Genomic DNA, 15,250 nt, shown 5'->3' on the forward strand with positions numbered 1-15,250 from the left:
CTTGCCTCTCAAACTATAAAGGAAATCTTTAATTGAAGCAAAACTTCTATAAAGACTTCTGCAATTAATATGAGTTAATGAAAATGTATTGGCTATATCAACCTTATCCCTGAATTGCTCCTCTGTATAATATTCACAGGTGACATTAATTGTATTAAGCACATTCCTTTCAGGGTCAATACCTGTTTCAAAATCATATGATTTATGATCTGAGTCGTCGAGCATTATGCATAATTATTCTACGAATATCTATTGACCTCAAAAAGAAAGGGATCCTTAACAATCGCACATTTATCGACATATTTTAAAGTCCGTTGATCTTATCTTCTTCCATGTCCATTTTACAACTTCCTCTTGTCCTTTTCCACCCGAAGTAGCATCTGTTCTTGTAAAGGATGAGCTAATTGTTTTTAGGCTCATAGCCATGATAGGTCGTAACCGTCTTGGAATGTTATCTCGTATAAACGTCCAATTCCTCAAGATCCTTAATCGTTATAACCTTGGCTTCTTCTGGTGTTCCATTAAGTTTAATCATCACTTTACAGTTCCTCGTCCAGGTTGCTTGAATCTTTTTCTCCTTCCGTAAAATGCGAGCTTGTCTAGCAATATCTGCATTTCTTTTTGTAAGATGTTCATTCAAATATACTCCGCTTCCTTTCAAAAGGCTGGACCGCCTCAGCAAGTCAACTTTGTGTTTACGGTTTACAAATCTCACTACAATTGCTGGAGGAGCATTAGTGTGCCTTCTAGGAAGGGTATAGCATGCAGATATATTATTACTATGCAGGGGAAGTTTTTTATTCGAAAAGAATTCCACAACCTGGCGTTCCAGCGACTGTAGCTCCCGTCGGGGGCTCGTCTTCTCCTCTTTTTGCGTCGGTCCCAGACTCGGTAACTCTCGCATAACTCCTGTGTTTTGTTTCCAGACCCGTAATAATCACTCCTCAAGTCGAGCCTGCTGCTCTAGATCGTCCACCTTCCTTTCCAAAAACTGGATTGTCTTGTCTTTCTCCTTAATCAGGTTTTTTAGATCTTTGATTTGGTCCATCATCGACATTAGAATTCCTTGTTGTTTATTTACTTTTTCAGTTTCAGACGTCAGCAATTAAGTGAATGCTTAATCTCCTCCAAATCTTCTTCCACTTTCTTCATCTTTGCCATTTTGTCTCTTGTAAATGTCAGTCTTAGTTTATTTATTTGCCCAAACAAGGTCTATAACTGGAATTATTTGGAGTTAACACCAAACATCACGGCACCACCGCGAGGACGCCTATCCGGCTGTGATTACGCCCGCCATCTTCTAGCTTATGATTGTAACTCAGTGGTAAGACATGCGGACGGAACAGTAAGATGAGGATCTGAGAGGGTGGGAGACAGTGGTGATATGGAGCAGGTCACACAAATAGGAAGGAGCAGATTTATGGATACACTTGTATGTGAGAAGTAAGATTTTAGAGTTTATCCGGGCTTCTATGGGCAACCAGTGAAGCTGCTGAAGAACTGGCGTAATATGAGCTCTTGGTAGAGTATGAGTTATGACCCAAGCTGCAGAGTTTTGAAGAAGTTGGAGTTCATGAAGGGACCTTTTAGGGAGACCAAATAAGAGGGAATTGCAGTAATCAATACGGGAGGTAATAAGACTATGGACAAAGATGGCAGCAGCATGGGGAGTAAGGAAGGGGCGGAGTCGGTTAATATTACGTAAGTGGAAGTATGCAGACCGGGTTATGTAATTAATGTGGGACTGGAATGAGAGAGTATTATCAAGTATGACACCCAAAATAGGAAACATACACAGTAATTACTATAAAATACTCGTCATAATTGAAAGCTAGAGAGTACAAATGTGTTTCCAACCGGGTTTTAAAAATGTCGAGTGTTGGTAAAGGCCTAATGTGAAGAGGCAGACTGTTCCAGAGTTTGGGTGCAGCGATCGCCAAAGCTCCGTCACCTCTGTTTCTCTGTCTAGTTCTGGGGAAAGTCAGAAGCACCTTATCTACAGATCTGAGGGCTCGACTTAGATTATTTTGGTTAAAGAGAGATAAGATGGAGCTAATCCATTCAGAGATTTAAAGACAAACAACAAAATCTTGAAGTCGATTCTACGACGTACTGGTAACCAGTGCCAGGATTGGGGAGATATGATCAAATGTGCAAGTACCTGTCAGGAGTCGGGCCGCCGCATTCTGCAGACGCCAGAGTAGAGCTTGGTTACCCATATGGAAAAGAAATAGTAAAAACTTATAAAAGACTTGCATAAGATGAACAGGCATATGGGTCAATACATGAGTGGGGCACAGAAAGGGATTGGCAAGAATACCAGAGGCGCAAAACACCAGCTACTGGTAGACAGAACAGTCAGCCGAGACTGCAAGACCAGACTGACCAACCTGTGCACAGCCTGGATTGATTACAAGAAGGCCTATGACTCAATGCCCCACAGCTGGATACTGGAATGCCTAGAATTGTACAAGATCAACAGGACCCTAAGAGCCTTCATCAGGAACTCAATGGGGATGTGGCGTAAAACACTAGAGGCCAACTCCAAGCCCATAGCACAAGTCACCATCAAGTGCGGGATCTACCAAGGAGATGCTCTGTCCCCACTGCTGTTCTGCATAGGCCTGAACCCCCTCAGTGAGATCATTAACAAGACTGGCTACCGATACCGACTACGGAACGGAGCAGTTGTCAGCCACCTCCTGTACATGGATGACATCAAGCTGTATGCCAAGAGTGAACGAGACATCGATTCACTGATCCACACCACCAGGCTATACAGCAATGACATTGGAATGTCGTTCGGACTGGAGAAGTGTAGTCGGATGGTAACAAAGAGAGGGAAGGTAGTCAGAACTGAGGGGATTGAACTACCAGAAGGCAACATTGCAGACATAGAGGACAGTTACAAGTACCTGGGGATCCCGCAGGCGAATGGGAACTACGAAGAGGCCACTAGGAAAGCTGCAACCACCAAGTACCTGCAGAGGGTCAGGCAAGTCCTTAGGAGCCAGCTGAACGGTAAGAACAAGATCCGGGCCATCAACACCTACGCCCTGCCCGTGATCAGGTACCCTGCTGGGGTAATAGGCTGGCCAAAGGAGGAGATAGAAGCCACTGACATAAAGACAAGAAAGCTCCTTACCATGCATGGAGGGTTTCACCCCAAGTCCAGCACCCTGAGGCTGTACGCTAAGCGGAAGGAAGGAGGCCGGGGACTGGTGAGTGTCAGCACCACAGTCCAGGATGAGACAAGAAACATCCACGAATACATCACGAAGATGGCCCCAACTGACAGCGTGCTCAGTGAATACCTCAGGCAGCAGAAACCCAAGAAAGAGGAGGAAGGCGAGGAACCATCATGGAAGGACAGGCCCCTGCACGGTATGTACCACCGGCAGATAGAGGAGGTGGCTGATATCCAGAAATCCTACCAGTGGCTGGACAAAGCTGGACTGAAAGACAGCACAGAGGCACTAATCATGGCAGCACAAGAACAAGCTCTGAGTACAAGATCCATAGAGGCTGGGGTCTATCATACCAGGCAAGACCCCAGGTGCAGGCTGTGTAAAGATGCCCTGAGACAATCCAGCACATAACAGCAGGGTGCAAGATGCTAGCAGGCAAGGCATACATGGAGCGCCATAACCAAGTGGCCGGCATAGTGTACAGGAACATCTGTGCCGAGTATAACCTGGAAGTCCCGAGGTCAAAATGGGAGATGCCCCAAGGGTGGTGGAGAATGACCGAGCTAAGATCCTGTGGGACTTCCAGATGCAGACGGACAAAATGGTGGTGGCTAACCAACCGGACATAGTGGTGGTAGACAAACAGAAGAAGGCGGCTGTAGTGATCGATGTAGCGGTTCCAAATGACAGCAATATCAGGAAGAAGGAACACGAGAAGCTCGAGAAATACCAAGGGCTCAGAGAAGAGCTCGAGAGGATGTGGAGGGTGAAGGTGACGGTGGTCCCCGTGGTAATCGGAGCACTAGGTGCGGTGACTCCCAAGCTAGGCGAGTGGCTCCAGCAGATCCCGGGAACAACATTGGAGATCTCTGTCCAGAAGAGCGCAGTCCTGGGAACAGCTAAGATACTGCGCAGGACCCTCAAGCTCCCAGGCCTCTGGTAGAGGACCCGAGCTTGAAGGATAAACCGCCCGCAGGGGCGTGCTGGTTGTTGTATATATCTTTTCCATATGGGTAATACGAAAATAAAGACTATTGCAGTAGTCAAGCCTAGAAGAGATAAATGCATGTATCACTCTCTCAAAGTCGGCCAATGACAACGTGGTCTTGGTTTTTGCAACGGCCATCAGCTGGAAAAAGCTGCTTTTAATAACAGAATTTATTTCTTTGAGAAGGGTCTGGCTGCAGCCACTGGTGACCTCCACAGTAACTGGATACACGTGACCTCCACAGTCGCCGGAAGATACTATGTCTTGCTCTATCCTACTGTATATTACTGTACACTACTATTCTTATTGTATATATTGTATATCTTATATCTTATTCATCTGTTCCTCTGTCTCTCCTCCTGCTTTGAGCATGTACATGACAAAAGAATTTCCCTCGGGATAAATAAAGTTATTCTTATTCTTATTATTCTTATTCTTATGTCCAACTTAGGGTTGCAGCAAGGCGTGCTTCAGTACATGTTCACGTACTATGTTGTGTAATGTACTATAAGTGTTTGCCCCATTAGTATTTGGACAATGAACTTTGTTGTAGCTGTGTCTCTGTACAAAGTAAAACAATCAGGATGTGGTTGAAGTGCAGAATTAGACAAGAGCACCTGGCTGCAGCCACTGGGGAGCGCCATATTACCTCCACAGTAACCGGATACACGTGACCTCCACAGTAGCCGGAAACATGCATGGATACCGTGGAAGTCTTGCAAGTGGATCGCAAAGGTTGGGACAGAGTCTTTCTTAAATAAATTTGCCGTTAGTGATTTCATAATTCTAGGAATCGTCTAGTTTTCTTACAATGATCATGTTGCCACTTTTTTTGCGTTACAACAACATTCCTTCTTATTTTAATTTTTTTTTCATCGTGCTCCATGGCAGAGAAACACACAGATATGCTTTTTCCTGGGCCTGGTTTAAGTAAGAGAGCTGGATTAACGGCTTCTGTGGGCGAGAAGAAGAAAAAAACATATTTTGCATTAGAGTATGATTTATTGTTGGCGTCAGAGATGCAAAATAACGAATACTTCAATACTGTACTTAAGTAGAATTTTCTGGTATCTTTACTGCTGTACTTTTTTGTGCCTACTGTATACTTCGTTATACTTCTACTTCTCACATTTTAGCATGCGTGTCTGTACTTTGTAATCCGTACATTTGTAAATCAGCCCCCCGCACGCGTGTTTTGGACGCAAGATTACTTCAGAATTTTGTACATAAATTATATTTTTGACCCTGTACTTCTTACTTCCACTTGACTAAAAAGTCGAGTCAATGCTTCTACTTTTATTTGATTATTTTTAAACAGAGGTATCTAAACTGTAGTAAGGAACGTGTGTACTTTTAACACCTTTGGTTAGCGTCAACACTGTAAATTTCATCACAAACAGATTTATATATTTATCAATACTTCTATTCACTATTCTATTCTGTACAGCTTTTTTATTGTCCAGATTTTAGTTAGCCCCTGTTCAATTGACTGTTATATGTCAATAGAAACATATCTCACAAATTAAAGTGTCTTGTAAAATATTTGGGGGGTTTTTTCAAGAATTTTCTTCCCAAATCTATTACATGCCAACTGTAAATTGTTATTTCTGCTAAAACCTGAACTTAAATGTGTATATGGTGTTAATCTGTTTTTCTCTCTGTTTTAGATGCACATATCAATCTGGAATTTGGGCTTAAAGCCAGAATTGCAGGAATGCAACACGTGTTGCAGAGGACTCTTTCACTGCCCTCTGTGCCCCACTTTCAGCCCTACTGTCAGGGCAAAGATTGAGGAGCATCTAAGTGGGCATATAAAAAATGCTTTGCATTTCAACGGTATCTTTGTATTAAATATACTTTATAGTTATAAATATGCACTTTTTTAAGCACTTCTGCAGTATCTTTGTTGATTTAAAGGTTGCTGTTGACATTGTACAGTTCAGTGCATTCATCTGCAACAAAAATAGTGTTTTTATAAAATATATTTTTATTTACTTTTCACCACTTTTCTTGACATAACTTTTGTGATCCATACCATTTTGCTTTCATTATTGAGGTTGGCTTGGATGTTTTTGTTAACATGTACAATCTGATTGTTAGATAAATTGATTGCATTCTATACAACTACATTTAAATTACATCTGTTTGTTTGTTTTTGTTTGTTTGTGTGTTTGTTTGTTTTTATCTCTTATAGATAAAACTGATATGCCGGTGCAGGCTGCCTTGTAGGACAACAGGACACTTTCACTGCCCTGTCTGTAAGATTACAATCATACGGCGTGGGGATATGGCAAGGCATTTATTGTCTAGTCAGCATTCTTCAATGCCAAGTCAGCCACCATTATCAGGACTGCTCCCCGCTGAACTCTCCGAGGAGACCCGTATTCCTCCGGCAGTACTCTTCGAGGAGCCCTGTCTCCCCCCCAAGGTTTTGTCTTTGGTATCTGAACCATTTTCTGAATCTTTGTTAGAACATTCATATGCTCTACCCTCTGTGTTCAATAAAACTGCAGCTGAAGGAAAGTCCATGAAAATGACATGCCCTCACTGTGGCCTTACTCTTCGTACCAAAAACTACAAGGCTCACATGATGAGGAGGCACTCCAACCGATCAATCGATGTTTCCCTGGCCAGTCATCTGCAGTGTGTTTGTGTAGATGAAACTACAGGGTTATTTGCTGTGCAGAGAACTGCCCATGGGTTTTCTGTGCCAGTTCACGTTCAGAGGAAAACATGGGGGATGTCTCACAATATCAGATGTGAGCTGGAGGAAAGTCAGCAATACCAGTTGCTGGCCCAGCGGAGCGGACTAGGCTTCAGTTTATGTGAGCACCTTTGCTCACTAGATTACTGCCGAGAAACTGTAAAGGAGGTTTTTCTTCAAGAGCACATCGTGATGGAAATGGTGGACCTTAAATTTTTTGGAGAGGCCAAAGCTGCTACATGCATAAAGAGACAGAAAGCTGCCCAGATGGCACATGCTCCACTTTGTGTGAGGGTGGATTTTGGTGGATCCTCAACACAGATCTGTTTGTCTGTATTTGAGCCGGAAATACACAGTTTCCGCCGTCTTGTCAGAATATTTGTGACTTACAATGCTCTGAGGAACACCTGGCATTGTGCTTGTGCAAAGCCACGATTATCATGTCCTCATAAAAACATAGCTAAATGGCATCTCTTCCAGACACAGAGAGACATCTTCAAATCAACTGTACCACTATCATCAGGCACCCCATCACAGATCACTCAGGAGAGTTCTTCCTTCGAGGACAATGCTGCCGTTGAAAGGAGTATACACTATATTTTTAAAGAGAAAAAAATTCCTGGATCTCTTCCAGAAAATGTCATCTCACAGAAAATGGATCATCAGAAACAGTCTTTCCATGTGAAACGTTGTGCCAGGTGTGCCCAGAGCACCCAAAACTTGATGAGGCTGTTCTAGTTACCAATAAAGCGAGGATTGTCAGCATGATGGGAGTGATTGAGAGTAAGTTTGAATGAATAAGATTAAACATCAGTGTGAAATAATTAGTTATAATTGTTCCTATACTGATGTTTTGACATTAATGTGATTTGTCTTTAACAGATGTTTCAACACACCATAGATCGTGTCCTCAGTGCCACATGGTCTACAGATACCAGGAGTGGACAGATGGGCTTCACAACTTTGACAACCACGTTGTTTTGGCTCTTGAACTCTGCCTTTTTTTGAGAGAAAATCTGCAGGTGAGGATCGCAAAAATAAAATATACTCATCTGAAGATTGCTTTAAAAATGTGTTTGTGTCATTATGATATGTTGGTGCCCAAATTTAAATATCTGTGTAATCATAGTCTTCTTCACCCTATTGTCATATTACAGAACCATGTATCGGCTTCAAGGGTCATTGACTCATTGGAGGGCTTAAGAAGAGTGAAGTTTCCTTCTAGGGATACCATTTTTCATGCTTATTGCCATTTTGAGGCTTTGACTGACACAGACTACATGTACTCCTGCATAAACTGTGGGTTTCACCCCCCTGTGGTAGTTATGGACTTACACAGAAAAGGGGTGTTCAAGTTAGCAGATAAGTTTAATGTACATTTGTGTTTATAGTTCATTGTGTACATTATGTGCTTGTTCTTATGAGTCAATTTATTATAGTGAGTGACCTCAAAGCCCCGGAAGACTTCAATGGTGAACATGACATTGAAGGTTTTTGGAACTCTATTCACCTGGAAATGATAAGTGTGGGATTATTCTGTTATCATATGTTACCTTATATATGTAATTAAAGTAGTTGAATTATGATACTGCTGTAGATCATATTATACCCCTTAATATAGAGTGTGTGATCAGTATGTAGTTTTAGTTTGCATTATACTTCTGACTTAAAAGAGTGTGAAAATCATTAGATCTATTGGATTGACCTGCATTACTCGACACTGTTGAATGTGTTACATGGTTTCTTGACATTTCATACTGCTGAATCATGAAGAGAATGTTGTGTGCAGAAGACCTTGTGTCTAGAATAGAAGAAGAGATGACCACATTCCATACCCCCACCTTTACAGAGAGCAGAAAGACAGGGAGCCGAGGTCATAACTTAGGCGCCGTGTGAGAGAAAGAATGTGAATGTTTAGGCTTTTACGACTAGGTGGGGGCTACTAGAGACTATAAAAGGCTGACTAACCCGTCACCATTTTGAGACTTGCTGTGACCCTCTGGAGGCAACTCTCCCCATCATGATGGTTCATATGCTCTTAAGTGTTGAATTATATGGAAATAAAATATTGTTGATTGAGCATTTATACACCGAGTATTGTCCTTCCTTCAGCCCAAAGATTAAAAGAATTGGGAGATTTTAACATAAGCCGTGGGTTTTTTCCAAGTGAGTGATGGCAAAAACTTATTGAAAGTCATTCAGTGTTTTAAAGTAATTTAGATTGTAATTAAAAACATGCCATTTTCTGTAGGCGGCGTGAAGAATCCATTTTCAGTTCCACCAAGTTGCACGAACTGGGCACCATGGATCGGGAGTGAAACTCGAACAAGTGACATTGTGCTTAACACAGAGTTTCAAAAAGTAGGAACAAGCTCTTCACATGAAGCAAAGCTTAGCAGTGTCACAGAAGACCGTCTGTTGGATGAACTCGCCAAACAAAAGGTAACATTGCTTTTAAGTTTTCAGAATATGTGACATAAAGTTCTGGAGTTGTTCCATTTACAGTTTTCCCTAATTACTGTCAGGTTGGAGTGGTAAGAAAATTGTGTAAAGCATGCAACATCGACTCCAAAGGCTCCCGCTTTGATCTCATCACCAGACTGAAGGAGAAGATGAAGAGCAGGCAGACATATGATAAGGTCTTTCAAAGCATATGGGGGGCCTCTGGTAAGCATCACTTAGCGATTATAAGAAGTAGCATTAAAATATTTAATTACAATCACAGACAACTTTTAAAATCTTTGCTTGCAGGAGGATGGTCTGTAATACTATGTCCACATGGCATTGTATACAGTGTTAAATTTAATCTCCGTGCTGAAAGTCCCCGGGATTTTGCTGACCTTCTCCTGTCCTGGAAGCACATGCCAAATGTCTGTGTTTACGATTTTGCGAGGGGTTTGGCGGCACACACCAATTTGCGGGTTCCCGATAAACTGCCATTTCATCCACATGAAGGTCGACTGGCTGAGCCCACTGAGGAAAATGTCAAGGCTGCACAGGATGGAAGCCTGAAAGTGAATCTTCCATGGCTACATGAAAGGATGGATAGTGTAAATAAAAATCCTCATCCTGTCACTGGATCATCTGACCATTATGTCCCCTATGACAGATTTCATGAGGGAAATACAAAAGATCCCAAGGACATATTACGCAGAATTCAACTTGTCCCAGAGCTGAAAGGCCGGCTGAGCAGTCAAGTTGTTGAACAGTTCTTTGCAAACATGAGGAAAAGCAATTACTTTTTAAGTAATATGAGTCCATCCACACATGTGTTTCTGATGAGAAATATAACTCATCATTATAACACTGTCACCAACAAGAAACTTCTGGAGAGGCAGCTAAGACATGGTCGACTTGGAAAGATCAATATCTCATTGTCGGCACTGGGTCAAGCTGTCGTAGGTAAGTACATGCATTGTCTCATGACCAGAACGCTACCATTGTTCACATGTTAGATTTGTTCCTATCTGTGTGTGTATATTGTTTTCTTTGTGTCCATAGCCCCACAGGTGTGCAATAAACCCAGAGAAACCACAGAAACGGTGTTGAACCAGCACCTTCAATGTCTGGTGACACTGGTAAAATTTCTTATTTTGAATAGTGATTGTCATATGTAGGTGAAATAATAATCTTGTATTTATTATCTTGTTGTAGTTGATGGCTCATAAGGAATTCGTTACATGCTGTTTCAAATGAATTTCCTTCTATAAATAGTGCTTATTTTTCTTGCATTTGTATACAATTAATATGCATTCTATGTAGTGTTTTGTCTGAAACCTGTTAAAATCCCTACAGAACCTCAGGTAAGAGTTGACAACAAGAAAGCCAATAGAAGGTCAACAGATGCAACTTTTCCTGACCTGTGTGGACCACCGTGCGAAGCTCTGACAAAGCCTGAGAACATTTTGGCCAGCCGTTCATCCTGGTGTTTTGTACCGCACCCTGGCCAACAACAGCTTGTATGTTAAAGTTTTCAGATGTTGCAAAGTGCAACTTTTAGTGCTTATCTGATTTTGTCATCCACAGTCTATGACACCTCTCTGTTTTTTTAGCTCAACTATGTTCTGGACATCAGCAGACCCAAAGATGAGCTGATTGTTGAAACGTCTTCTGGATGCCTCACGCGGGCAGATTTTTGGACACTGGGTTTAAACAAACAAATGGAATCGACTGTAAAGATTTTGTTTCAATGAATATGAAATAATAAAGTGTACATTCATTTTTTTGATTTTTTCTGTTTCAGATTGGAAATGGCTGTTTTGAGTTTATCACTAAAATTGTTCAGTCAAAGGTACTGTATGTTGTATATGAGGATTGTCAAGCTTTAATTTAAAGAGTTGTTGTTTTAAATGTGCTGTTTTTACATTCTAGGGGATAAACATTTACATAGAAAATCTGTATGTGACCCGGACTTGGCTTGCACCCTATGGCTGTGATCCATTGCAGTCCTTTCCTGTAAGTGTACCGTCCTTTAAAGAAACAAGCAAGTAATCAAAATGATTTTTTTATAACTTTGGTGAGAGTTCATATACAGAATACTTAAAAATAAAATTCTGTTTCAGACTGATGCTCTGAGGATGGACATCATAGTTCTCCCTCTCTGGACACCTGGTCATTTCCAGTTGTGTGTAAGTCTTGTTTTTTGACACATACAAACTGTTAGAATTTTGCTGTGTGTCTGAGATGTATTCAAGCTTTTATGACACAGTTTCAAAAGTCTTTGATTATGATCGCTTGCAATGACATTGTTTTCAGGTTTGAAGTCATGGCTAACTGTCTTTTAGGTACTGAAGCCACCTAAAAGAGAAATCCTCTTTCTTGACCCATTATACACAAAGGCAGGATTTGGTGGCCAACAATATGTTTCACTTTTGAGGTCACATTTTTATAAGCATTTCTGGTTTGTTCCAGAGTTTTCAGGAACCTGTTCAGTGTCCCAGGTTAAGTGCATCCCAGATCATGTTCTGCTGATCTTGAGTGTTCACACATACAGTACACTCACATGCTTTTTTTTATAAACTATATCAGCATGATGCTTCAACATTTTGGAGAGAGGAAGCCAAAGCTGTGCTTGAAGGACAACACGTGCCCATTTTCAGACTGAAAAAGCGCAAGTTCCAGGAAGTCAGTCAGGTCAGTATTCACTTTAAACAGTAGTGTAATTACATGGTTAGTGACATTTGAATAACTGTTAAAAACTGTTCTGCAACAGAGAAATAGCTATGTTTTTATCCCCATTTGCCTGTCACAGGAGCCAGCAGTTGTTGAAGATCTGCGTCCTGCTGTGCAGTGGGTTGTCCAAAATAAGGCACTTTTCCGTGGACACGTAACAATGCCAAAATATCTGTCCTTAAATCAAGGGGACCAGCAGAGGGTCTTAAGAGACATGTCAGAGGAAGAAGACACTGGACACTTTGTTTTTCAGTTTGCAGAGGACATGGAGCTCTTTTTGAAAGCATGTGCTGATGAGCAGGGACTAAGGGTCAGTGCTATGTTTGACATGTAATGGACAACTGAAGGCACTGGCTGTGTTTGTTTGTTTGTTTAATATGTCGTTACTGTTTTTTGTTTTGTTTTTGCATAGTACAAAATTCCAATTAAACTTATTTCAAAATGTTATTCACTTGATTCCATGTCCATACTTATAATAAAGGATTACAGTGTAACAGCATTAAATGTAAATGTAACAGCATTTTTTTTATACTTGTAGTTTCAAAATAAAAAGCTTATTGTTGATATTAACAGTAAAGAATTGTAATCAATAATATTTTTATACATTTTAAACATTAACACTCTGGGCTCTATCCTGGCCATTTGTGGCCACTTCACTTATTCTTTTTTTTTTTTTTGACTACTGCAGTGCAGTGGACCAAAAGAATGACACAGGTTTGATCTTAAGGATCTAATAGTTGTGTGTGTTGTGCATGACATTGCCACACAAATATGTATTTGCAAGATAGAGTAGAATAAATTATGACGCATCAAATATTACACAGGCTGCAGTGAATTTCTGTTGATACAGACTATTGAGCTTTGAGTTTCCCAGTCAAACTTAGCTTTGAAGCACATGCTAGAAACACTTTTACTCTTGTACATTTCATAACAAGACACCATAGCCAAAATATTAACAAAATATATATTAATAAAAAATTCAAAGCTGCAGCACATACAGCAACAAACACTGTTAGTAAATGTGTCCGGGAGTTTATGCAGGTGCAGAAAGTGCTGCTGCTGTAAGTAAGCCTAACAGCTTCCAGATCATTTATTTTTCTGGAAAGATGGTAGGAAGGGCATCACTGCTCATTTCTACAATCTCCCAGATCTTGGAATACAATGCCTTTATACCATGAAACCACCTCACAGTACTAGGAGTCCACTAAAACCTACAAATGAAGAGTGATCCTGGAAGAAATAGGGCACACACTAGTGACCTCAACAATTGCAAGACAGCCTTTTCCCCGATGCTCAGATGGGGAAAAAAAGGAAGTTTCATGAAAACATCAGGACTTTATCACCGTTTTATCTGAAAAGTTAATGGTAATATATAACCTAACTGGCTATAAAGAGTAAAAAATTTAGATACAATTTTGATTTTGATGAAAAGGACTGGTGCTATTTTAAAGAGTCACGTCGGTAAAAGTAGACAAATGTTTTAAGAAATATACATTTTATAGCATTTTGTGAACATACACAAAAAGTGGCCATTTTTGGCAACAAACAAGCTGAGAGAGTTTTATATTTTTTGCTCTCCTTGAACAAAAATAAAAGTGCATAATAATCAATGTTGATGTTAATCAATTAGATGTCCCAGACTCTACTATTAATAATACAGCGGTCCCTCGTTTATCGCAGGAGTTACGTTCTAAAAATAACCCGCTGAAGGTGAAATGTGCGAAGTAGCAAACTTTATTTTTTACAATTATTATAGATGTTAAGACTGTAAAACCCCTCACCACATGCTTTATACACTTTTCTCAGACAGGCATGAACATTTTCACACTTTTCTCTTTTGTTTAAACACTCTTAGAGTTCAAACCTTCGTAGAAACATAAGTCCAGTATTATGGAATGAAACCAAAAGGTGCCTTTGAGGGTGCAAAACGTTTAAATCGGCATTGTTGTGTTTGTTTGGGAGAAAACTTACAAACATACAGTACAGCACTTCAGAGTTACACTGCTAGCGATCGAAGATTTATGTAAATTTGACAAGCTAAACGCATTCTGTACTGTACAGCAGCGGTCCCCAACCTTTTTTGCACCACGGATCAGTTTAATGTCAGACAATATTTTCAGGGAACGACCTTTAAGGTGTCGCGGATAAATACAACAAAAGACTAAAAAAGAAACTGTGGTATTTTGTAAATATAATAATAAACGTGAATTGAGCTGTGCACCAACAACAATGACAGTGACATCCTCCTCTCTGCTTCTTAATGCTCTCTGGTCGCTATGGTAACGCGTAAATAGTTCTTTCAAAATAAGACACACAACTACAACCATACATTTCACACCGGAGCCTCAACTCTCGCGGAACGGTACCAAAGGACTCACGGACCGGTACCGTTTAGGGACCGCTCCTGTACAGGAGACACTGGACTAGATTGATTGACAATGGTCTACAGCAATCAGAACGCACAACACGATGTGCTGTAAAAAAAAAAAAAAGAAAAAAGAAATCAGCGAAACAGCGAGTGTCGCGAAAGGTGCGCCACGTTATAGCCAGGGACCACTGTACACTTTTGGCCACGAACAATTTAGGGGATGGTGAATTTTTTTGAACAAACCCAGAGTGTTAAAAAAAACCCCACTTAAAACCATTTTTATTTCTCAGCAGCATCAATAGCAACAAAAACGCAATTTAGTTTTCGCTGTCAAAGTCAATTTAACTGAAGTTCCGTGTTTCCGGTTACTGTGGAGGTCACGTGTATCCGGTTACTGTGGAGCTCCACAGTGGCTGCAGCCAGGTGCTCTTGTCTGAAGTAGCTGTACAGCGTACACTGTAGTCTATAGCACACAGGAGTATTAGCTTATCATGTACACGTTGGTAAGTTGTCTTGTTGCAACTGACGAACTGAAACAAACGAGCGTGCTGTGTGTGTAGCAGCGCGACAAACATTACCTGTCCTTTTATTAACTGCACAAGTAGTGCTGATCATAGCTGCTGGTTCACTGGATAAGGCTGTCATGGGTCTGTAGCTCTGTCACCGTTTTAGGGAACATATTTAGTTTTAAAGTAAGTTACAGGGCTTTTCCTGCCTTTCTGGGGGGCTTATATTTCACTAAAAACGATCTAATATGCATGTCCACATAATTATGGATTATTATAAGTATAATATTTAAAAAAACATACGCTGTCTTTTAAAGAACATAC

General features: G+C 40.7%; 1 protein-coding gene across 1 annotated transcript; it reads left to right on the forward strand.

Annotated features, from left to right (window-relative positions):
* Positions 1-6,709: 6,709 nt before the first annotated feature.
* Positions 6,710-11,046, forward strand: LOC120435273. Its single transcript, XM_039604536.1, has 12 exons — positions 6,710-7,466; positions 7,532-7,663; positions 7,763-7,902; positions 8,038-8,242; positions 8,320-8,403; positions 9,008-9,046; positions 9,132-9,322; positions 9,406-9,547; positions 9,632-10,282; positions 10,382-10,458; positions 10,676-10,839; positions 10,933-11,046. Exons 1-11 carry the CDS (start codon positions 6,710-6,712, stop codon positions 10,685-10,687), a joined length of 2,430 nt encoding a protein of 809 aa, XP_039460470.1. The 3' UTR covers positions 10,688-10,839; positions 10,933-11,046.
* The last annotated feature ends 4,204 nt before the right edge of the window (positions 11,047-15,250 follow it).

The sequence above is a fragment of the Oreochromis aureus genome, linkage group 3 (assembly GCF_013358895.1).
Source record: "Oreochromis aureus strain Israel breed Guangdong linkage group 3, ZZ_aureus, whole genome shotgun sequence".
NCBI lineage: Eukaryota > Metazoa > Chordata > Actinopteri > Cichliformes > Cichlidae > Oreochromis > Oreochromis aureus.